The sequence below is a fragment of the Rousettus aegyptiacus genome, unplaced genomic scaffold (assembly GCF_014176215.1).
Source record: "Rousettus aegyptiacus isolate mRouAeg1 unplaced genomic scaffold, mRouAeg1.p scaffold_m13_p_2, whole genome shotgun sequence".
NCBI lineage: Eukaryota > Metazoa > Chordata > Mammalia > Chiroptera > Pteropodidae > Rousettus > Rousettus aegyptiacus.
Window position 1 is genome coordinate 136,414,451 of NW_023416295.1, and position 23,785 is coordinate 136,438,235.

The following is a 23,785-nucleotide window of genomic DNA, read 5'->3' on the forward strand; positions in this document are numbered from 1 at the left end:
CCTCCAACACCCTGTTCATTTCGCCACTCGCTTCCTTTGCAGTTCAGAACTTGGGGCTCGGGAATTACCTGCCCCGGGTCGCGGGAATTACCTGCCCCGGGTCGCCGTTCGTGGGGACCCAGTCTGCACCACCGGCAGACCCCCGCCGCGCCCAGCCCTCGCGCACTCAGTGCGCCGGCGCGTCTGGCCGCTGCCCGCCCTCCAGGGAGGGCCGCGCGGCGGCCGAGGCAGTGGTCCGGCTTCCGCGCGAGCTGTCGGCGCGCTCGCGGAGGTGGTGGGCGGGCGGCGCTAGGCCGCGGCGGAGGAGGAACTTGTTGCGCCCGCGGCTGCGCTGTACGGCTCCCTCCGCTCCAGTTCGCCCGGGCGGGCGCGGCGGCGGCGGCAACGACGACGGCGAGGACCGGCGGCCGGCGCGATGCGGCGCTACCTGCGCATCGTGGTGCTATGCCTGGCCTGCGGCTTTTGCTCGCTCCTCTACGCCTTCAGCCAGCTCGCCGTATCCCTGGAGGAAGGAGCGGGCGGCGGTGGCGGGAAGCCGCAGGCCGAAGCGGTTTCCTGGCTCGCGGGCGGCGGACGCGGCGCCGCAAGAGGGGCGGGCAGCGCGGACTCCGCAGCGCATCCCAGCCGGTCGGACAGGTATGGGCCGCTTTCTGTGTGGCCGCGCCGGGGCGAGGGGCGCAAGGGCGCGGGGTTGCGGGGCGCGGGGCCTGGCCTGGCCCGGGCTGCTCGCTGGCCTGCCCCGCGCCTCCGGCCGCCGGGACCGCGCCTCCCGCCTCCTTACTGCTGTTTCTGACCCCCTTCACTCCTTTCCCTCCTTCCCCTCGACCCCAGGGGTGAGCCCGGCGGTGTTCCATCCTGAGAGCACCCCACACTTTTGTGTTTGTCTTCTGACCCATTCCTTAGGCGCTCTTTAAAGCAGTAGAAATCAATTTTCAACTTTTAGTTGACGATTTATTAAAAAGATTCTTTGAAAATAGGAGGTTCTCCACAAAGGCCTTCTTGCTGTTTGCCTAGTGGGAATTCCTTCATGTTTCCATGGAGTTCAAGATGAGATATTTAAACAGGCTGGCGCCCTAGTTCAATTTTTTTTACCCCTCCTGAATGCGGCGTCTAACTTTGTGTGTTAACGCTTTAGTTTGTCGTTATTTGTTGGCTAAATTTGGACAGAGCATTTATGTGGATTGTGAATTTTTCTTTAGGAAACAATCCATGTATTTTGAAACTTACAGCACGTTAAGAAAAAATGAACGATACTTAACACGTTCACGTCTTTTGTGAGATGGGATAGAGGTATCTTTAAAAATTGGTATTTAAAAAGCAGCATAATGACTTAAATAATTTTACACACATCATTGCCAGAGTCGTAATCAACATAAGATTTAAACAGGAGAAAAGAATGCATCGCATTAGGAAAGCTTAAATTCTGAGCCTTTCCACTTCCTTGAAAATAGGCTCCTCTCTTTGTGGGCATGTCTCTGGGCATGACCCAGTGTTTCCTTAGTAAGAGGCAAAGGCTGCTTTGATATCGAAAGTATGGAGTTGATAGAAGGAGGGCGTGCAGTCAGCTGTGGGCTGTTTAACATTCTTTTGAGAGTTAATGGTCTTTCCCTAAATGAAAGGGGGACATTTGAGCTGAGGAGCAGCATGGAAATGCAGGATTGTCGTATTTTTATCCTTTGATGTGATTTCAGTCAGGCAAATTCCTAGGACATCGGGATTTTATTCATATAAAAAGCAGAACTACTCTCAGAGCCAGGTTTGTCAGCTCTCACTTATCTTCAAGGGAGGGGCAGAGACTTGAATACCTGGATGAATTAATGAAAAATGCTTATGAAAAGCAGTTCATGGTCTATTATGTTATTGCGAAGCATTGAAAATTATGGAAAAGAAATTATTATTGGCTAACGTTGAAAGGCAGCATTTTAAATAAAACATAATATTTGCATTTCAATTTGATAGATTAACCTTCATTTTAGTGCTTTGTCTCACATACTTATGCTTTATTTTGTGACAGATTTTTATAAATTATATTTGCTTGATCAGCTAATTTTAACAAACTTTATTTGCGATTTAGAAAATAAGCTCCTCTGTTTTTATAAATGTTTTATAGAGCCATTACTGAAATATTAAGTTTGGTGTGTCAGGGTAGAATCAACTGAAAAGCTGTATATTACAGGTCCTTTGCACAGCATAACTCCTCGTTTTAAATGGGCGTACATCTAAGTTAAAACGAAAGGTGTGTCAGTCTTGTTACAATTCAAAGTGCATTTTACCTCATATACATATATAAGTTCAGGCCGAGGAGCAACATTTGTCAGAATTCATAAGACATCAGGACTCTTAATTTTAAATATTATCATTTATAACATCTTTTTAGATTTCTCATAAGAGTTCAGGCAACTTCTTTGGCTACCATGGTATATGGATTAGATATCCTTAACTTCTATTGCTGTGTGTGAACCATTTGACCAAGGTTCAGAGGGCGTTGGCCATTGGACCAGGATTAAAAATTATGTAGCCTTTGATCTCTAAGCGCTCTTTCTATAAAGTTGCTGTGATATAAACCTAGTCTGTAGTGTTTCATCAGTGGAGAATGGGCTGTGACTCAAGCAACATCTTTTTCTTTTTTGGTAGAACTTGATTATCATTGAATTTTTCCTTTTTTGAAGCCGTCTTACATGAAAAAATTAAGACTAAAATTTCTCTTTTTCATGTAACACATGATTCTAGGATGATATCCAGTAGGTTCCTTTGGTCAAATCTTATAGAAGGTATTCATTACATGGAATTACATGGCAACAAAATACGTGGAAAGGTCCTGCCAAGTTCTCAAAGTAAGAACTTTAAAATGATAGGGACAATTTTTTAGTGAAATCTATTCTTAATTAGTGCATTCTGTTTGAATCATTTATTTTGGTATTTAGAAAATGTGCAAGTCTTTGAGTCAGACAGTGTTCTCATTCTGGCTCTGTGTGCTCTAAAATCTTGATCACCTCTCTGCTTCAGTTTTCTCACCTGTAAAATGTAGACAGTACTTAGTTGTAATAGAATTTATACGTTTATATGGGTTGCTGGTAGGAAAATTCAATGAAAAATGCCCAGGTTCTCTAGAAACCTCATGGACTAGGGACTCGCTCATTCTCTTCTACTGTAGACAGGCTTTGCTGTTGGGGTCTTTTCGCCCCTGGTAGTGGCTTTTCTAATCTCAAATAGAAAATTCTAGGAAAATGCACTCATTGGATTTTCTTGCATCACATGTCTGTCTGTGGACCAGTCAATGTTACCTGGGATAGAGACCTATGATCTGGCTTTGCACCACTTGCATATCTCTGCGGTGGCGAGAATAACAGGATTGGTGTTGGAGAGGACTGGTGCCTCGAAAGAAGGGAAATGCTGGGTAGGCAGTGGTTCTTTCACATAGATTCTGTTAGGCTATTCAGTATGGACAGTGTGTATTAGGTATTCAAGCTAAAGTAGTTATTAGTACCAGGCATCAGTACTTCTGCAGGAGTTATACATTTTGTAACTTGGGCTTCTTAGGGGTGATTCGTTTCTCAAGATCTCATCCCATTGTGGCTTTAGAGCAATATTGGTGGTAGAGAATCAAGAAACACTAAGCATTTTGGTGATAGCATTTCTAGACTGGCCATGCCCTTTGTGTGACTAATTTTTCACATAGGGAGGTTGTCACTTTATGCTCCTTTTTAGATCTGGTTAGGTCACTGAGTTGTCATTTCTGCTGGATCCTGTGAACACCAGTAGGATACACCGAGAATTTAGAATGGAAAGAGTAAAAGTTTTGGAGACACAGACTTCAGCTTTGCCACTTACTGGGCATGTTAACTTTGAACACGTTTCCTCATCTGTTAGAGGTAAGAGTGAGTATGATGTTGAGTTGTTTGTGAGAATTGAAATGAACTAGCTTAATGTAGATTACTTAGGATAGTGCCTGGCACAATAAAATTTTGTAGCTAATATGGTGACGATTTTGATCATTTAAATTTTGAGTGATTCCTCCAACCCCACCTCCGGTTTCTGATCTTCAGCAGTAATTGTGTTTAGGCCCCAGTTGAAACCCACTAAACCCGAATGTCACTGGAGTTGGGAATCTGGGTTTTAGTTGTATGATCCAGGTTATTGTTATAAAACTAAAGGGTGAGAACCACTGATTTAGCTAAGAATGGCTTGACCACTATTTTTGCATTACTGTTTTTAGTAGAGAAAATTTTTTCCCCTCTTCCCTGCAGTTATTTTTGAAGAAGAGAGGAGTTGGGGCAGTGAACAGAGAAGGTTGAATTACTAAAGGCACCTTACTCTCTCTTTGTTAATGCAAGGACATTGTATATAAAACCAGTATCCTGCATCTTGTTATTTTAGTTCACATAGTTGTAAAGTGCTTAGCACAAACCTGCTAATAATTAGAATAATGTTCTTCTGTGCTTTTGTAAGGGAGATTAGGTTAATGAAAAAAATAAGGTGTATTTTCGATTTTAAAACATTAAGATTATTATCTGTGTGTCATACCTGTTGGCAATACTTCTCTCCACATGTTGACTTAATTTTTTTTTAGTGTGTGTACCATGTAAAGTTTAAAATTTTTATGTATTCAGACAGGCAATTTTTTCCTTTATTATTTTTACTTTCATCATGTGTAGAGAAACTCTACCAGAGGATTGTTTCCCCCATTTTTTTTTTTTTTACATTTAAATCTTTAACCTATTTTTATTTATTGGGGGTATACAATGTGATGTTAACTTATTTTTGAAATGGTTAGATACTTGCTCAGTGCCATTTGTATGTAAGCGATCCTTTTCACATTTCCTGAATATTCATAAAATTAGAGATTTAAGAAGAAAGAAGTGAAGACCTGATTTAGAGCTAGAAATTTAAGTTGTCTGGAGATGATTTCTTGTTGAAAATGAGTGACCCAGGCACTGATCTTCAGTATTATGGGCAATGGCCTCCTTTACCTGGGCTGTAAGCATCTCAGTCTCTCTTGCAGTCATGGTGCAGGTCTCTGTGCCTCACAGTGGCATTGTTGGTCTGTGGTACTTAAGGCTTCCATATTCTTATACTGGATGGATATGCCTAAACTTATCCCTGACTCTAAATCGGGCATGGTTTCACCAAAGCGTTGTGACTATCATGGGCGTTTTTGTTCTGATTCAGTGTTTGTTTCTTATTACTGCAAAGAAATTTTCTCATCTCAAAAAAAAAAAAAAAATGAGAATAATAGCACCTTCCTCATTGGGTTGTGGAAATGAATTAGTATGTATAGAGTACTTAGATTAGTGACTGTCAGTTTTTAATCTCTACATAATTGTTTGGTGGTTGTTACTGTTATATCATTATTTTAGGAACAAGGTAAATGTTAACACATAAGAATGTTTTCTAGGTTTCAATATCCTAAGCTATTCTCTTTCTTCAGTGTTTTTGAAAGAAATATGTCGTGATCATTTTATATGAAAAATACTTTTTCAATTTAATTTAAAAGTATAAAAGACTTTATGTTATCAGATTTAAGTATACTTTAAGTCTGAGAACTGTTTTTGTCCTAAGCATTATGTTAAATTCTAACTTTGACCCAGAGCATGAAATGTCTCAAATTTTGAAACATTTTTAAGTACTGAAATTTTGGGGAATTTTATTTTTTGTCAGTTTTTTTTTTTTTTTAAATATAAGTTTGCAAGAAGTTGTGGAGATACCCTGTGTTCAGTTTCCCTTGGTAGTAAAATCATACATGAGCATAGTGCAATACATCTGGAATACATGTGTATCAGTATAGTGCAATATTATTGCCCCAGAAATTGACATTGTATAACCGACAGACCACTTTTCAGATATTACCAGTTTTACATGAACTTGTGTGTGTGTGTAGTTTTATGCAATTTTTCACATATGTAGATTCATGCAACCACTCCACAATCAGGATACAAAACTGTTTATCACCACAGAGATCCTTTGTGCTACCCCTGATCAATTTGCTTATAGTTAAGCCACCGAGAGCTAGAAACATTAAGCCATATGAAATTTTAGGATGAGCCATAGGAAATTTTTATTTCAGTTTCATCCACAGTGAAAAAACTGCTTTTGTGGACTTCACTGCATTTGGATGTCACTGTTTACTGAATACATACTCCCTTAGCTCAGCTTACAGGTTTACCCCACTGACAGTATTTAATAGAGTTACTTCTTTGAATGTTGTATATCTAATATCCTGTTTCTAATATTTTAATGAATAAAAGCAAAAACAACTAATAACCAGAATTTGGATAACTACTTTCACCTTTTCAGTATTTTTAAGTTTTATGTATATATTTATTTTTGTCCTGAAGGTACAGGTGTTATCTGTCTGCAGATAAGTTACTTTTTCTAATTTATTCCTTACAGGAACAGTTACTGGTAATGTAATGAGTTTCTACTCTATATCTTGATCTTTAAAACCAATTCTTTGTGAGAGAATGTAAATTTGAGAGATAAAAAATTTAAATAAAATATGCCACCTCTTGCCAGCAGCACCTCAGTGTTTTATGATTTTTAAAAATAGTAAGCAGCATATGTATTCACTAGTGCTTATGTTTTATATTTCCATTAAAGAAAGAAAAACATCCCTTCTATAAACTGTTTTCCGACATTAAATTATGGTCAAGAAACTTACCTAAACTTTGATTTTTCCCCCGCAGTTTCATTTTCATTAATTTTTTTTACAGTGATTACATGAACTAGCAATTTCACGTGTGGATATAATATACTCAAGAGAATCGAAAACGTATGTTTATAGAAAATTTGTGCATGAATATTCATAGCAGCATTATATATAATAGCCAAAAAGTGGAGAACAACCTAAATGTCTTGTCATGAATGGGTAAACAAAATGTGTATATCATCCATAAAAATGGAATATTATTTGGCCATAAAAAGGAAAGAAGTGCACTGATTAATGCTACAGTGGGTGAACCTTAAAAACATTAAACTGAAACATTAAGTGAAAGACATGAGACTCAAAAGACCATATGCTATATGATTCGATTTATGTGAAATTCCCCTAACAGGCAAATCCATGGAGACTGAAAATAGATTTGTGGTTGTCTATGGCTGGGGCATTGAGGAATTCCAGTTAAGGCAGAAAGTGGTATTATGTAATTTCAAGCAATATTTTTTACAGAAAAATTTAGCAGGTCATTTTCTTTGAGACTTTACTTTCCATTTCCATCTTGTATGATTGTAAGGTTTGGCAGGAGGAGATGGAATAACCAGATTAGTTATTTCCTTTTTGGAGCAAAGGTGCATTTTAGAGTTGATTATAAGTAAATTCTGGATTTGTTGAAAGAAAGCAGTGATGTTTTCTATATCTGAAAGGTAGAGATTTCTATTTAAACTGGTTTGTTGTGAGGGTTAAATGAATGTGAAACACTCGAATCCGAAAAGAACACTGTTATTACCACTACCACTGAACCTGTCTCTAGTGTGAAAAGCAGGACTTAAAAAATAAATGACCATTCTTGGGATAAACAGATTTCCTAATCAAATCGTATATTTTACTGGTCTGCACAGTTTCTTTTCTTTTTCTGGTTTATCAGCCCTTTAAGATATGTAACATGCTGTGCTTGAAAATGGTGTTCCTTTAAAGGTAAATCGAATTACAATATAGCTTTGTCCCATTAATGTAAAAATTTTGACTTCATAGTTTATTATGCAGGAGGATACAGAATTGCTTAGTTAACATTTTAAAAAGCACCGGTGCCTGAACCTGTTTTCAGAGATTTTGATTTACTAGGTCTGGTGTGGGACACTGACATTTGTGAGAGGTATGATCAGAGATCTTTGCAAATCTGAAATTTCATAGACCTTTTGATGTAAGAATGGTAACTTATAATCGAATCTATAGTGAGAGAAAACAAAGCGACATCGTGGTGGGACATGAGGTGACCCAGTTTAATGCTTCACCTGACTGACTTCCTTACTTTAGTACCCAGTCTTCCACTGTAGTGAATTTCAAACTAGACTATTGTTTGAAAATGAATAACTTGAAAAACATACGTTTTGTAATGTGAGGCATTGCTTTGATTTGTTTTTCCTTCAACCTGCAGTCAAAGAAGAAAGACCACACTTGATTCTCCATTTTAGCTTGTATAATATAGTGAAACTGAGATAATGTAGATAATGAAACTGAGTCATTCTGAATAGCAGCATAATTTCTTATTTTTCAATTTAAAACACCATACAAGTAGCTTGAATTGAGGATTAATTTGAAAATGTTTAAAGATCCTCTCCTCCCTTTCCACTAGCATTTGTGGCATTTTAATTTTGCTTCAGGATAAGCAAATATTTTGTTGGGTGAAATGGATTTTATTCTAGGGGGAATGTGTATAGCCCATGAAGGAACATTTTAGAAGCATTACCATATTTTATGTCATCTGAGGAGGAGATTTTAATATACTAGGAGAGTTCCTGAGTGAAAAACTGTTTTCCAGTCTGTAGTATATTCTACCCAAAGGTTGTAAATTTCTATTTTTTTAAAATAATGGTACCCTAAGTAAGGGAGAAATCATTTTCCAAAAATCTTTAAATTACTGTAGCAATATTGAATCTACAAAATTGGATTTTCAGTTTTGTTACTGTAAAATAGAATAGTAAGTTATGTTGTCGAGTAAATTCCTTGTTAGTTTTGAACTGAAATACTTACATAGGACTCTATTTCTGTCTTACTGTTAGGTGTAAAGATTTCTCTCTGTGTTACTGGAATCCCTATTGGATGCTGCCCTCTGATGTTTGTGGAATGAACTGCTTTTGGGAAGCGGCTTTTAGGTAGGCACTTAATATTTAATTGGTAGATCAGTGTAGGTAAGATTAGATAGTAGGTAATAAATTTTGATAATAAATAGGATGTATAAATGTTTCTTTTCCTGTAATTTAATATTATCATTTAAGTAAATAATTCATTTCTGATTGGGTTTACTATTTTTCCCACTTTATAGTTGTTAGCACTGATTTTTAGTATATACTGCATATAAAATATTCTTTTTTCAAAGAATATTTTATATTGTTTGTAGGAGAATTTATGATCTAATTTTAGGTAACAGGTGATGAAATGATAAATAGGTGATTTAAGGTAGACTTCCACTGACATTTACAGACATATATGCATATTTAAAGCTGGCATACTGAAGAAAACATTTTGTAGGTGGATGGGGGCAACTGGGTAAGGATTATGATGGTTATTAGCAGAGAGATTGAATATTGGTGAATGGGAAGATAAAGATAAGTGTTTAATGAAGGAACAAATGATATGGCATTGCTTATGGACCTTTTAAGTTACTGAGTAGTTTGGCTTTGTTCACTTCCCTGGCTACGGAAGTCACTGGTTTGGCTGACCTCTCAGGTCTCCTACTCTGACCTTCAGTAAGAGAAACAAGTATTGATGGGAATGGGTATCAGACTGTCTCCCTGAGATAGTGGCAGGGAAGCAGGATGCAGTAGCCTGAAATGCCTCTCAAATTTTTTTGAGAGTCACCTACTTTTCCTGTGTTTTTAAGATTTATTTAATTCTTAATTCTACTCATTCAATTTGCCAGGCACAGGGCTCAGTGCTAAGAACCAGACTCTGAGTCTGGGTAACATGGCCATCCTTCTGGAGCTTATATTCTAACTGGAGCTTCACACTAGTAAACTTGAGATTACAGTAGAGTGTGACATATTGTAGCTATGATGATGGGAGAAACAGGTGTATCATCAGGTGGGATCATCTTTAAGCATCAGTTGTTCTTGGATAGAACGACTACATGCTGAACAGGAAATTAGCCAGGCAAAGGACAGAAGATGAAGTATTCTAGGTGGGAAAAACTGCATTATTAATATATATTAATAATACATATTTATATTTAAAATAATCTCCTCAACTGCAAGAGTAGCCCAGGGAAGGTGACCTAGTCTGAATCCTGGAGCCTCTGTTAATTATTCCTTTTGTTTTGACTTCTCTAACTATTTACTTTAATTATTTTCCTGATGCTCCCAAGTATTCCTTGGAATTACATGTTGATGATTACATAATGTCTACCCTTGTGTTTGTTACCTTTCTAAATTTCAAGTTTTAAAAGTCATACTTCTCTGTTATATTCTCTACTTGTAATATTGAATTCATAGTATATATCTGTAACCATTTCATTTCTTACTTCGAACTTGGGATCCCTCACATTTATTCACTCTGTTCAAACATGCAGCCCAGCCATAATGCGATGCAATTACCATATCATTCTCACCCTCCATTTCAGTATGTACTCTAATACCTCGTTTTGCCTGACTCTGAGAGCTTGTCTGCCCTCCTCCTCATTTCAAGGAAGTAAAGTTTCTTCGAAATGCCCCTTTACTAACCACTTTAGGTTTCATATTTTGTCTGGCACGGGTGAGCCCTTCGCTGGCATTGTTTTCTTCCCAGGCCCATCTCAGCTTTCCCACTTCGAATTCTTTATATAATTTTATTTTGATCAGTGCTTATCTGGGGGGATAATTCCCTCCCAATTAATTTACTTTACAATGGACCTCAGATAACATAAAAAAGAATTATGTAAACACCTATCAACGTTTTTCACCTTTGATGTGTATATGCTTTTAGTAATCTGTCTGTATCGCTGAGTCATGGACTTAACCAGCTTCCTAACAGCATGTCAGAATGCTCACACTTCTTAGGTCCCTCCTGTCTTTGAAAGCAAACCAAACACAAAATCCCTACAACAGCTGTTTTCAACCCTTTTTTCCTTCAGGCATTCTTGTTTACATTGTCTTCTCCAGCAGACTTTTTATAAGAGTATCTGCTGCCCTTGCTTACTTAAACAAACAAACAAACAAACCCTTCACGCCTCAACCCACCAGAAGCAGCGTCTGCATTCTGACTAAAAACCTTGCTCTCATTGAAGTCACCTCTGGCCTCTGAATTATTCTTCTGGGACATAATCTTGCTTTTCTTGTCCATTGCACCCTGGCTACCATTTCCTGTTTCTTTCAACCCTGTTAGTCTTTGGAGACCAGTGTCTCAACTCTTTGGTCTCTCTGCTCCTGGACTCTTTTCTCCATTCCCGACTGCTAATCATTGACGTTCCTTAGGATGCCGCACTTTTCTCTCCCTGTTGAGTATAATCTGTTTAACTGATCACTCCAACCCAGAGCCCTTATCTGAGCCCCAGAACTGTATTGCCAGCTGCATATTGATCATTTTTTACTTTGCTGATTCAGATACCTCAGACACTCTGGTTCAAACCTGAATTCATAGTCTCGCTGCTCGCACTTTCCCTCATCTGTATTTTGTGCCTTGGCTTTCCACATGTCAGTCCACAGTCATCCTCTATCTCCTTTCACACTGTTGCTTCTGATTGCCTCTTCCTTTCTCTTCCCTTAACTACCATGCTCATCACTTATCTAGTGAGTGTGATCTCGCTCCTCTGTCCACTGCTCTTCCCATCTCTGTGCTGTGTCTATTATTGATTGTGCCTACCTCATCTGTTGTGGTTGTGATTTTCCTCAGCACTTTCAGATTAGTTTAGATGTTTGTGTGTAAGCTACCTTAACAATCTCGATTTTTTTTCTATTTAAGTAATTACCATGATTTCTGATAAAATCTTTTAAAATTTTGTCTTTTCACAATAGGTAAATTGTGCGAGGTCAGGATTGTGGCTATCTTGCTTATCTCCGGTGTCTAGCACATTAAAGGAGGTCAAACATTCATTAAAAACCTGCGCCACCATTGTGTGGATGTACTAAGGTGTCATCATAACCTAGCATTATTGAGAGTTATAATTTTACCACTTATTAGGGTAAAATGATGGCTTATTACTGATTTATATTTTGTTGATTATTTGTTGAACATATTTGTTTAGCTTTTAAATTTTCTGTATTGATATTTTCCCTATTGTTTTTAATGCTTATTTAATGAACTTTTAGACTTACAAGTTCTCCTTTTGCCATTGTTTACAGTATTTTCTTAATTTGTTTCATTTTTAATTTTAGATATCTTTTCATTATGTACTCTCAATTTTACTACTGTTATAAATATCTTTCAGTATACGAATTTTTCTATGACTTGAGCTTTTAAGATATTTAATCTTTATGGTGGGAATTGATGTAATTCATGGAGTCTATGGTAATAGGTGAATTTATTGTTACCTGTCTTTGCTTGAGTGATTACATGCTAGTTTTAAGAGAGATATTTTTACAGAGTATTTTAAATTATATTTTAGCAATTTAACATTTACATTTAATGTAGAATTTTTAGATATTTTATGCTTTGAATAACATCTTGAAGTTCTTAAATATTATGTTTTGTTTCAGAAATGATGCATATACAACTCTTTAATGTAGTTTTGCCTAGTATGATAATTCAGTGCAACTCTATTTCTTAATAGTAAGAGGAAAAACATTTTTTTAAAGCTATACAGTAAGGAAATTATCATTAGTGTTTCTGAAGATAGTTTTCTATTTTGTGCAACTGCAAATTTTTAAAGATAGTTCATGATAGTTATTTTGTAGTTTGGGGAAGTTGTTATCAAATTTAATTTAAGGTGTTTTTTTGGTTGTTCTTAAATAATTTAATTTTTAATAATAGCCTTTGTGAAAAGTTAAAATTATTTAGGAAAACTTAAAGAAATCCAACATAGTAAACAAATCTACTTAGGGACAACTACATGTGCAAATATCAAATGTTTTCTATAGTAAGTATAAATAATTCAGTTTTTTCACATTAAAAATGAGAATATTGATACACAAAAACTATTAAAATATCAACCTTAAAAGAATTAATGAAAACACTGAAGTTTCTTTGAAATTTTTAGAAAAAAAATTATGAAGGTTTATGTCGAGGAAACGACTTATGATGCTCCAAGTGACATAAGTCCAGACCCAGAAAAAGAGCAGCCTTTACCTCTGGGGAAAATGTGTTTTCCTTTTTTCTAGTACAAGTATGACAGTAACACAAAGCACACAGAGAAATTGCAGGCCAAGGACTGGAAAAAATCTCATACTCCTGGTTGTAGGACTTTGCTGCTCGATGCGAAGGTTTCACTGGCCCGGTCACTGCCCAGCACACCAGGACACAGCATTAACAGTGCAAATAAACCATCAGTTAAAGCCACATCTTTCTCTGTGACTTCCTCAAATCTCATCCCTATTGCTTTCTAGTCTTATCTCTCAGGAGGTAGGATATTCAGCGGCAATTATATATTATGACTGGGAAGTGGTTCTGTCCAAAGTTTCATTAAGAAGAAGCAAGAGATTTTAATAAATTAACTCTTGGTTTGATTCCTTTTTTCCTAAGGAGGGCAACCAAGGCCAATGCCCCCACTGCAATGAGGAACTTGCCTGGTTCCATAACATGACCCAAAGCAGACGTGTTACCTCAAGAAGATACTACCCTGTTTTCCCCAGAGAAGAAACATCTTTATTTAAATAACCTTAAAGTCTGCAATAAAATAAATAAAATGAACTCCAACAATAACCAGAAAATAGGTTATTATTATTCAGTCTCCTTATACCTCTAGGGCAGCATTTCAACATAATAAAAAAATTCCTTCATACATAAGGGTACATTATATATGTACACATTTTAATGCACACCTCAGTTCTAGTTAACCTCTTTAGAAAAGAGTTATACAACTTCCCATTAAAACATTGTAATTTTTTAAAAGGTGCATATTGTAAAGAGCAGCTGTTTTACTTTGTTTTGCAGCCTCAGAATCACAGTTTATGGGAAAAGAACAAAGTAGGTAGAGAAAAATTATTAATTACTGATATCTGAAAAATGTCTGTTTTCCCTGTGCTTCTTTTAGAGGGCCTGCGAGTCACAAGGCTTCAGCTTCCTCTCTCTGAGCAATGTTGATGGAAGGCAGGTAGAGTGGCACTGACTGTGTGTCCTTTCCCTTTTCTCGAAAGATGATGGAGTCCTAGCACACATTCCACGTCCATGAACATCCTGGCCTTTCTCTCATAGAAGAGAAGGTGCAGCCCCCAGCTGGATTTGACACCGTCTGTTGCTGGTCACAAGCTTTGCTCTAAGGCCACCTGGGATCCCCAGTTACCAAATTCAAGGCCACGACCCAGAGCTTATATTTCCTCTCCTGCTCAAATACACCCTGAGCCTACTGTTGCTGGAACTGGCCCTCCAGAGGCATCAGTGTTTAGAGCATAGCACCACATTGGCTAACAGCTAGGGCTGGCTCACCTGTTTCAGGTTAGCTGTAGTTGCTTGAACTAAAGCATTCATTGCAGTAGTCGTTGCACTTGGTGTTTCCAAAATGATCGCAGGCGGGGGCCTGACAGTGCTGTTTGGGAGGCTCTTCAGGAATAGGCTCTCCCCAGTAAGCTCTGGGGCCTACACACTGGCTGAGGTGCTGGCACTCCATGCAGAGTTCTTTGCTGCGACAGGCCAGTATGTTCTTGCAGGAGACTCGGGCACACTTGGGTGGAGGCGCTCTGTGTGGTTCAAGGCACATCTCTGCGCCGGCTCATTCTCAGTTGCTCTTCAGTCCTTTTTGCTTCATGAAATCTCTGATTCTAAGCTTTAGTGAAACACTTCTGACAGCATCCTTCAAACACAGTGCTTCCAAGGATGCCGCATTCCCTCCCCAGGCAAGGTACAGCTTCTGGAACCTGGAGGCTGTGGGACTGGCTTTCCCTGAGGAAATAAACAGAATGTTTATTTTCTCTGTACTCGTCGAAACATAGTGTACAAAAGTCCTGGGTTTCTGGAGTCCGAAAATACATGCAGCCAGCTTTTCTGCACTTGCTTGTCCTCATCCTGTCCCCTGGAGTCTGTGTGGCCTGAGGGAGGCAGTCATAGGGGGTCTTGCTTCCAGCTCTGTGGCAAAAATGTGGAGAGGGACTCTAGATGATCTGTGATGGGTCCCACTTGGATCTCTGAGGGATGCTGGAGCTGAGGTTTGAGGAGGACTCTGCAGTAGTCCTTTTGAAGCAAGTACTGCAGATCCCATTAAATGTTCTGGTTACGTCCTGGATGCAGGCTTGCAACTTACTAGGATCTAAATACCTCATGTTGATCAAGGGGTGGCCCATATTAAGTTGCCGGGCATTGTGGCAACGTTCACAAAACCCGTTGTTCAGCATGAATGGGCAGCCGGGGCTCTTGCACTTCATAGCAGTGGTCTCGCTGAACAGGAAAAGTCTGAGTGCTGTCGAAGGCGCCAAAGGTCCCGCAGTTAGCTCTTGAGGACACCAGGCCATGAGCTCACAGGCCTCACCCCTAGAGGCTTCAAGCATCACATCAGGGCCCAGCTTGGAGTTCAGCTTTGGGGATTTGTTCTGGTTCTTTTGATGCCTCTCTGCACATTCATGGCAAAAAGGCTGGGTGTTCACAGACATGAAGAAAGGACAGTTGGGTGTTTCACATTTTATGTCCATGAGAGAAAGCAGGAGAATAGAAGAAGGTCCCAGAGGATTCTGAGTGTGCAGTTCTCTCTGCCCTTGCTTGTTCTGCCACTTCTGTACTCGTGCTGGACAAGTTCAAAGTAATCATCTACCAGATTTATTTCTTTTGGTAAGGTAGCTTCATCCAACTTTGCAGCATTAATCAAATGGGTGGTGCCATGATCCCAGCCTTGGACTGGGATTTTTGTCACCATCAAGTACTCTTTCAACAGCTTCTCCTTCATTTCATTTTCAGGATCTGTCAAAAAGTGAACTTTTAAGCTTTCAAATCGCCCTCACTCTCAACAATTGGAACAGCTCAGATTTCATACCCACTGTCCTTCAGGGTGACCAGGGGTACAAAGTGTTGGCTGTTATAGCAGGGAACAGTGGGGTATCTGTAGCATTCCTGAGCAGGCCAATGGAGAGGCAAGTAAATTCCACCCACCTTCAAAGGAGCAAAATTGGAACCTGATTCCAAACTTCTCAGCATCTGGTCAGAAATGACAATGATTGGCCTTCTGAGGATGTCGCAAAGGACAAAAATGTGGATTTCTTCCAGTGAATTATACTGAAGGCCACCCCGGGCCCCTGGTGGGTCTGTGGGCACCATTTTGATAAAGTGGTCCCATTCATCATTCCAGTTCATTTGTTTTTGGGGCCACAGGCTTCCTGACTTCTCTACACCAGTTGAGCTTCTTGCTTTCAAGGGAGGCCTAGATGTTTCTGTCGATGAGGGCTTTTTGGATGAGCTCCCGAAATTGTGGACAAAACTGGCAAGCTCTGAACATTTCCAGTGTGTATGGGCGCATGGATTTAAAATGTGAATGATCCCGTTGATAGGTTTAAAAATATCTTCTAGAGTTCTCTCTCTGATCACAGTTGTCTGCATATTGCTCAAATAGAAAGCCAGAGGAAGGAGTTTCTCAGCCTTCGTGCTCCACAGCACCCCTCCGGGCCGAGTGATCCTCTCCCGAGGTCTCTAGGCCAGGTCAGGGAAGGCGGACGCCGCAGGCGGTGGTGGGGGTCGGAGCCGGGGGAAGGCGGCTCCCCTGGTTGCACGGGCTCGGGATCGCTCCTGGCGCGGGGTGTGGATCGCGCCCGCTGTGGCCGCCGCCGCTCTTCTCCTGCTGCTCTTCTCCTGCGGCTGCTCTTGCTGCTCCTGCCGCTCCGTCCCCGCGAGCTCTGAGCACTCTGCACCTGGCCCGCTGCGCAGGCTGTACAGACTGCCAGTTCTCCTTTTTCCTTTCTGTTTTTCCTTGGTTAGTGGGGGATTTCCACCCAGGGCCCTTCCGAGTCACGTAACGCGGCCATTCCGAAGGGAGCCCAAGGCCCACAAGGGGGCGCAGCTAATTTGTTCAGTTTGACTTTATTATATACTTCATAATGTGAATATTTTGTCTAAATATTATAACTTTTTTAAATAGAGAGAACAGTTTAATAAAAGGCTAAAAGAACACACTGGAAGCTTTTCATGCTATCTAAATAAAAAGCCAGAAGGAAAATTACAGTTGATTCTTGAGCTTGTAAATTTAAGAGAAATAATCAGCCATCCTTGCTATTGCAAATCTCAATAATGCATAATAGAATTATTAATGTTAAACAATGTAATTTCTAATCTTTATACCTTAGAAAAGGTCTCTAAGCAAACATTTAGTTAAAGTCATTGTATATTTTTAGTTTGGAATGTTTGTATTTTATAATACTTTAATGTGTTATTAGTTTTGTTTTATGTTGTCTCTCATTCTTACATTCTTTTAGCTGTCAGTTCCAGATGGATTACTTTATATGTAATTATAGATGAGATCTTTATTTGATGTTATAAATATGTTGTTATTTTATGTGTCATTACAGTATCATCACACATAGTTTTGTTCTTAGGTACTAATAGATTATTATTAATTCAGCCTTAAGGTGCAAGAAGTTTGAAAGGTTATTTAGGCCTGGTGTTCTATACTGCTGTTCTGTGTTAGAAGCCGGGTCTCACATCGCCTAGGCCAATAGCTTGGGTTTTAGAGAATCTTTCCTTCCAAAATGACATACTAGTGTTCAGCTAGTATCTTTTAGACCATCTCAGAAATTTTTACGTCTCACAGATTACTTAGTAAATGAGACTGAATGCATTGCCAGTGACAGAAATTATGTGAAGGAAACTTCTCTTGTAATCATCATGGTTGAAGATTGGATATAATACTGAAATATTAATGGATGAATTTATATTTATGTGTGCTTCAGAATGATCCATTGGTTAGTGAAAAGGGATGTAGGCAGGGATTTTAGATGAAATAAGAACACTTTTGAATGGATAATTGTTACAGCTGGAACATGAGTACATGGAGATCTTTGTATTCTTTACTTTTATGCTTTTGAGATTTTTTAAATAAAAAAATTTAAAAATCGAATGGAAGACCTTCAAATTCGTGATGTTACCTTTCTCAATTGGGGGGTTCCTTGAGAGAATTAAGGCATCCACTGTGAGTAATAAAATAATCTCTCTCCCGTCCACCTAGAATGGTGCTAGTTCTCAATTCTTGAGAGAATTGAGAAGTAGTCCTTTTTTGGTGTGTTTTGTGGTTCCTAATGAGGAACATTGGTTGAGAAAGGCTTGTTGAGGGTATTGAAACATCATGATTCAACATTGTATTGTTTTGTAATTGGACATTTCTTTGTTTTTTAAATAGAAGTTTTGAATTTCCGTTTTTGAACATGGTCAAAATACCATGTTGTTAACATGTTACTCTATGTTAAAACTTTTGGGAAATGTGGTTCTCTTTTCTATTAGGTATAGTCTGAATATACAGCCTGTACAGAGAATACACCTGGCTGTTGTTGCCTGTGGTGAAAGACTGGAAGAAACTATCACCATGCTCAAGTCGGCTATCATTTTCAGCATCCAACCTCTTCAATTCCATATTTTTGCTGAAGATCAACTACATGATAGTTTTAGAGGCATCGTAAGTATTTGAGACTTAAGTCTGTAGAGTTGAATATTTAATGGTGTACGATAATAGAATGTTTTATTTCTTCACTGAACAAAAATATTCTGTAACTCTGCCTTCCTGGTGTGGAGTGTTCTTTGCTACCACTTTCTTCTAAGAGTCTAGATCTAGGGTGTAAGATGAAGGTGTTTTTGAAAAGGGGTGGGCTGTATAAAGCCCTTTGCCAATCATGGAGGTTTTAATTTACTAACTACAGTTCCAGGATGTTTGCATCTCAATCAGAGTGTGCACAGAAGTTTTAACACTGTTTTGAGGGGAGGAAATTCTTGATTGACAATGTGAAGGGAAGTGGCTTATTGCTCTGAAAAGAAATTTGGTTTTGTATTAATTCAATTAATTTGGTTTTGTATTAGTTCAATTAATTTGGCTCTAATGGCAGAAAACCTAAAATAACAATGACTTAAACAAGATAGAAGTTTATCTCTCATGTAAAAGTAGGCAGTCTGTGTTATGTGGCAACTCCACTTCTTGGGGACTCTGGCTTCTCCCTTGTGGTTGAGCCTTCTTTAATACAAGGCTTCTTACTTTATGGTCTAATATGGCTTCTTAATAAGCTCTAGCTATTATACCTTTATTCCAGCCAACATGAGGGAGGAAAGAGTGAAGAGCGCCATGTTCTTCTATCCCCTCCTTCTCTGTTAGGACACTTTCCATGACATTCCTGCAAGTATCTCATTGGTCTGACCATAGTCATGTTACCACATTTAGCTGTTTATGGGGATCTAAAATATACTCTATAATTGGGGCAGTCATGTAACCTCTTTAACAGAAAAAACATTACTAGGCAGGAAGAGGATAACAGATAGATATAGGAGGGAAGAACATGTAAGATATTTTATGGAGCATATTTTTATTGTAAAAAAATACTAAATATTAGAATGTTAAAATTTGTTAAGTCAATATGACTTATAAGTTACACAGGGAAAATAAAATGCTAGTGTTTTAAACTAACAGATATCAAAGTGGAGTGTTGGAAGTAAAGATATTTCCTTAAACTATGTTGGGAGGCATTAATGTTTTAAAATATCACTTGAACACAGTCATAATTCAAAAAGAACATCATTAGCCTGTTACATAAACTATTTAGTTTTTATTTTCCCCCATCGATCGTAAATGGTCTGTAAGAAATTTGAATCAACAGTTCTATTGAAACAACAATGATAGTTAATACTTAAATTGAATTTGAAACAATTCAGTGTCTTTAAGTGCATTCAGGATCCTAAAGAGTAAATGTGTTCATTATGGATTTTCAGATCTGTTTTTGTAATTTTTTTTTTAGAAGTTGTCATTAGATATATATTTATCAGAATGATTTATTGTCAGGAATATCTATGCATATTAAAAGCACATAGATAAAGAAATATTTTCTAGTCAGTTTCATATTGGTCTTTGAATGTAAACATTTTCCATTACATCATACATATTGAGGTAATAAAATTCGTGCTTAATTTTTCTGAGATTGTTTAGGGGTTGAGAAGACTTATACGTCTGGTAAAGCTGAGGGAGATTAAGTGCAAGGCTCTCTCAGCTTTCTAATTTTGTTATCGATATCCTTATAACTTCATTATGCCTCCAGTCTTTGTGGTAGAGTCTTTCTAGCATAATTACTATGATTTTAAGATTTTGAATGAAAACAAAATGGTGAGAAAGAAGACTCTGACTTTAGCTGTGTACAACATAAAATATAGTATAGTATCTTAATTTTTAACTTAAAAAATAATCTATTGCTTTATGATTTTACAGAGAGAATTGAAACATCTAAACTAAGCTCTTATTTTTTAATATTTTTTAGCTCGACAACTGGTCATTTCTACAAACATTTAACTATTCATTATACCCAATAATTTTTCCAAGCGAGAATGCAGCAGAGTGGAAAAAGCTCTTTAAACCATGTGCTTCCCAGAGATTGTTCTTGCCAGTAAGTACCCCCTTCCCCCCTGTGTTTTGGGTTTGTTTTTTTGTTCTGACTCTTGCTTTTACACACATGAGTTAATGAAGAGCTGCAAACAAATCAATTAAACTTATACACATATGATTTTCCCTTTGAGCATTAGGGAAAAAACCTCAAAGAACAAATAAAAGCTATGATGAAGACCTCTGTTAAAATGAAAAATGTGATTTCTGCTGAAATACTATTTCGTACATTTTTAACTTAATCAGTTGCTATCAACTTTTTAAACCTTTAAGAAGGAACAGAGGCCATCAGATTTTACTAGAACCAAGTCTGTTGCCAGCAGAAAGGCAGTGGCAATATCACTTTCAAGTTGCAGACTACATTTATAATTGGGAAAATGAAGTGGATTGAATCATTAAGTAACCAAGCCAATTTACCTTTCTAATTGATGCTTTAACAGATACAAAATCTAAGGTGTGTGAATTCTAAGGAACATGGGAGAACTAGTCAGTGGGGCTGTTCTTCAGTGTTATTTTCTGGTTATATACCCTAATTGTTATTATTTTACCCTAAAAATATTCAGAAGCAAGGATACCTGTTTAATTTTGAATTGATTTCACTCATAATTTTAAAATTCACAGTAGTTAAATTACAACCATTATAACGTTTAAAATAGTTACGACAGTAGAAATACTGAATTGTAAGAAGCTCACAAGTTTCTGGAAAGTATATGAATTATGGGGAAGAAACTTCAGTTACTTATTAGTATTAGTATTAGTATTTCCTTATTAGGATTAAGGAAATTCTTAGCATGTTAAGAATATAGTTTATGGAAACCAGGGTGTCAGTAATAGTTAAAGTTAGAATTTTGATAGCTGAGTCTGCCAATTAAGTACCTTTGTTGCTGTACATAAAAAATTTTGATTCTAGAATCTTCCTTACTCTCCACTGCCATTGTAAGAAGCATAAAAATAAGAGATTAGGATAGGAAAAAAAAGCCTAAGAAGTTTAGATACTTCATGTAGGCTTCATAAGTTAAAATTTTTTCTAGGTTGAAGAATTATAGTGTCACATTCATTTAATTAATAATTTGAGTGCCTTTTTTTTTTTTTTTCTTTTTTGCCAAGTATCTGTACTGAAGTGCTAGGTTATGTAGGAATGAATGGAACAGCCAGGTTTCTTGTTTTCAGTATGACATTAAACAAACACAAATACATTACTGAGAAAACAATGTGAGAAGAGAAGCATGAGTTTATAGCCATTTTTCTTCTGCATTATTAACATATTTGTTGATGTTGTGATTTGCCAGATCATTAAATGATGTAATCTGGTTAAATTCCTAAATGGAATTTGAAATACTAAAATAAAATACTTCAAATTTGTCAAATTGTCCTCAGACTTCACTGTTACTTCTGCATCTTTTTTTTTATCAGATTTAAGTAAGTACTTTCTTTTTCTAAATTATAAACTTTTAAACTGAGTTTTTCTTCCTTTAAAATAGATAGATGAAAAGAACTAATGTGAATTATGCCAGTTCCTTCTTCCTCTAAAAGGAACCATAGAAAAATACCGATGTGGTTATTATGTAACTTTATGTTTGATCTCCATAGCGGTGGCTCCCAACAGTGAACTTGGAGCTTTACGTAGTGTCTTTGTAGTCTGCAACAGTACAGTAAGGTGTAGACACACGTAGTATAGTACAGAAGCAGAATGTCGATATAAAAACAATTCCCCTCATTTTCCTGTTTCCCCCAAAAGAGACAGAGACCTACACACGTACCCTTTTAATTTGGGTCTTTGAACAAGTGAATCTTGCCTACTCAGGCACTGCAGTCAACCATCAGATTTTTTTTTTTCAGCCTGATGGGGGAAATGGAGTGATTTCAGTTTCCTAGCCGCTGATTAAGGTTATGGCTTAAACTTAGCTGCAAGACAAGGTAGCATCTTTGAAAAGGAGCAGAAAGAGGATCAAGTTCTTATTCTCAGTGTATTCTTAACTAAAAAGGTTACGTTAAGGTAATTATTGAGTCTTACTAATACACTGGGATAGGCAATAAATTTAAATTTGCAGGGGTCAGATTCAAAAGTTGATGGGTAAGATAGAAATAAAAATATTATCCTTGAAAATCTCCACAGAAAAAATGTTGGAGATTTCACATCTCTCAGAAAGTAACAACATAGACAGTTTTTCTTCCCAAGACAAACTCTTGTTTTCATCCTTGCTAAATGTGTGCACATTTTCTTTGATTTGTTGGGGGAGAGTAAGCACAGAAATAAGAGCATGGACTCTGGAGCTAGGTGGTCTGGGTTCCAGTTTTGGCTCTACAATTTACTAGTTGAGACCAAAGTGATGTAAAGGTGCCAGCCGTTAGTCTAACAGGCCGAAGGAACAAGTTCAGATCTTTATTCGTATTGGTTTATTTCTATATTTATCTCAAGAAATTAAAATTTGAGATATAAATTCACCTAAGTTAATTTTCTTTCCATTGTGAAAAACATTTTCTTTCTATTCTTTCAGGATGTTGCTTTTATTTTATTCTTGCATTTGTTTCGAGTTTTTGTTCTGAATTGTTTTCTTATAGATTTTCTTCTCTAAAAGTTAATATAATGATTAGTATTGTATCTCTATGCTGTCGTAAAAACTGACAAGTTTAGGAAAAAAACTTTAAAAAGTTCATGTAAATTAGCTTATCTCTTAGGCCTTTTTAAAAATAATGAAAGCCTCCTTGATGTTTTATTAAATAAATAGTATAGTTAATGATTCAAATCTCTCTCTTCATAGTTAATCCTGAAGGAAGTTGACTCACTATTGTATGTCGACACTGATATCCTTTTTTTGCGGCCTGTTGATGATATTTGGTCTTTACTAAAGAAATTTAATTCCACACAAATTGCTGCAATGGCACCAGAACATGAAGAGCCTCGGATAGGATGGTATAATCGCTTTGCTAGACATCCGTACTATGGGAAAACTGGAGTAAACTCTGGAGTTATGTTGATGAACATGACTAGAATAAGAAGGAAGTATTTCAAGGTAAGTCAGTGATACAGGTAGTTGATTAGCAGTTCTTTGTTTTTCTTCCAAATTGTTTGGTTTATAATTTAGATTTGCTTTGTTAAACACTAGAATGAACTATTCAGACTTTTTCCATTCATCTAAAATACCTGAAGAAATTTGTGTTCTTAGCATTCTGTTTATTAGAGCATTTCAGTAGGTCAAATCAGATGGCATTATAATGAATTAAAGTCACAATGCAAACATCATTTTCCTAGATTGTCATTCCAGGTGGTAGTTGTCATTTTGTAATTGTGCAGCCATAGAATACTTGAATCTAAAATAAAGTATGATAGATCTTACGGGGACACAGATTTGTGGTTAAGACTCTGGAGCTCCTGGCTTAGTTCAAACTTTGCAAAAGTCTTAGGTACCTTTTGAACATCTCTGGGCTTCAGTTTTCTCATCCCTGAAATGAGGATGATAAGA

General features: G+C 37.6%; 1 protein-coding gene and 1 pseudogene across 2 annotated transcripts in view; one reads left to right on the forward strand and one right to left on the reverse strand.

Annotated features, from left to right (window-relative positions):
* Positions 1-259: 259 nt before the first annotated feature.
* Positions 260-23,785, forward strand: part of GXYLT1 (glucoside xylosyltransferase 1) — a 37,334-nt gene continuing 13,808 nt past the window's right edge. The window contains exons 1-5 of one of the 2 annotated variants that reach the window (XM_016123547.2): positions 260-636; positions 8,716-8,808; positions 18,191-18,362; positions 20,200-20,325; positions 23,084-23,335. In XM_016123547.2, coding sequence (XP_015979033.2) covers positions 416-636; positions 8,716-8,808; positions 18,191-18,362; positions 20,200-20,325; positions 23,084-23,335 — 864 coding nt within the window. In that variant the 5' untranslated portion in view covers positions 260-415. The remainder of the gene's footprint in view (positions 637-8,715; positions 8,809-18,190; positions 18,363-20,199; positions 20,326-23,083; positions 23,336-23,785) is intronic. The other variant, XM_016123548.2, reaches the window with a different exon arrangement.
* LOC107499408 lies at positions 14,008-17,449 on the reverse strand (annotated as a pseudogene).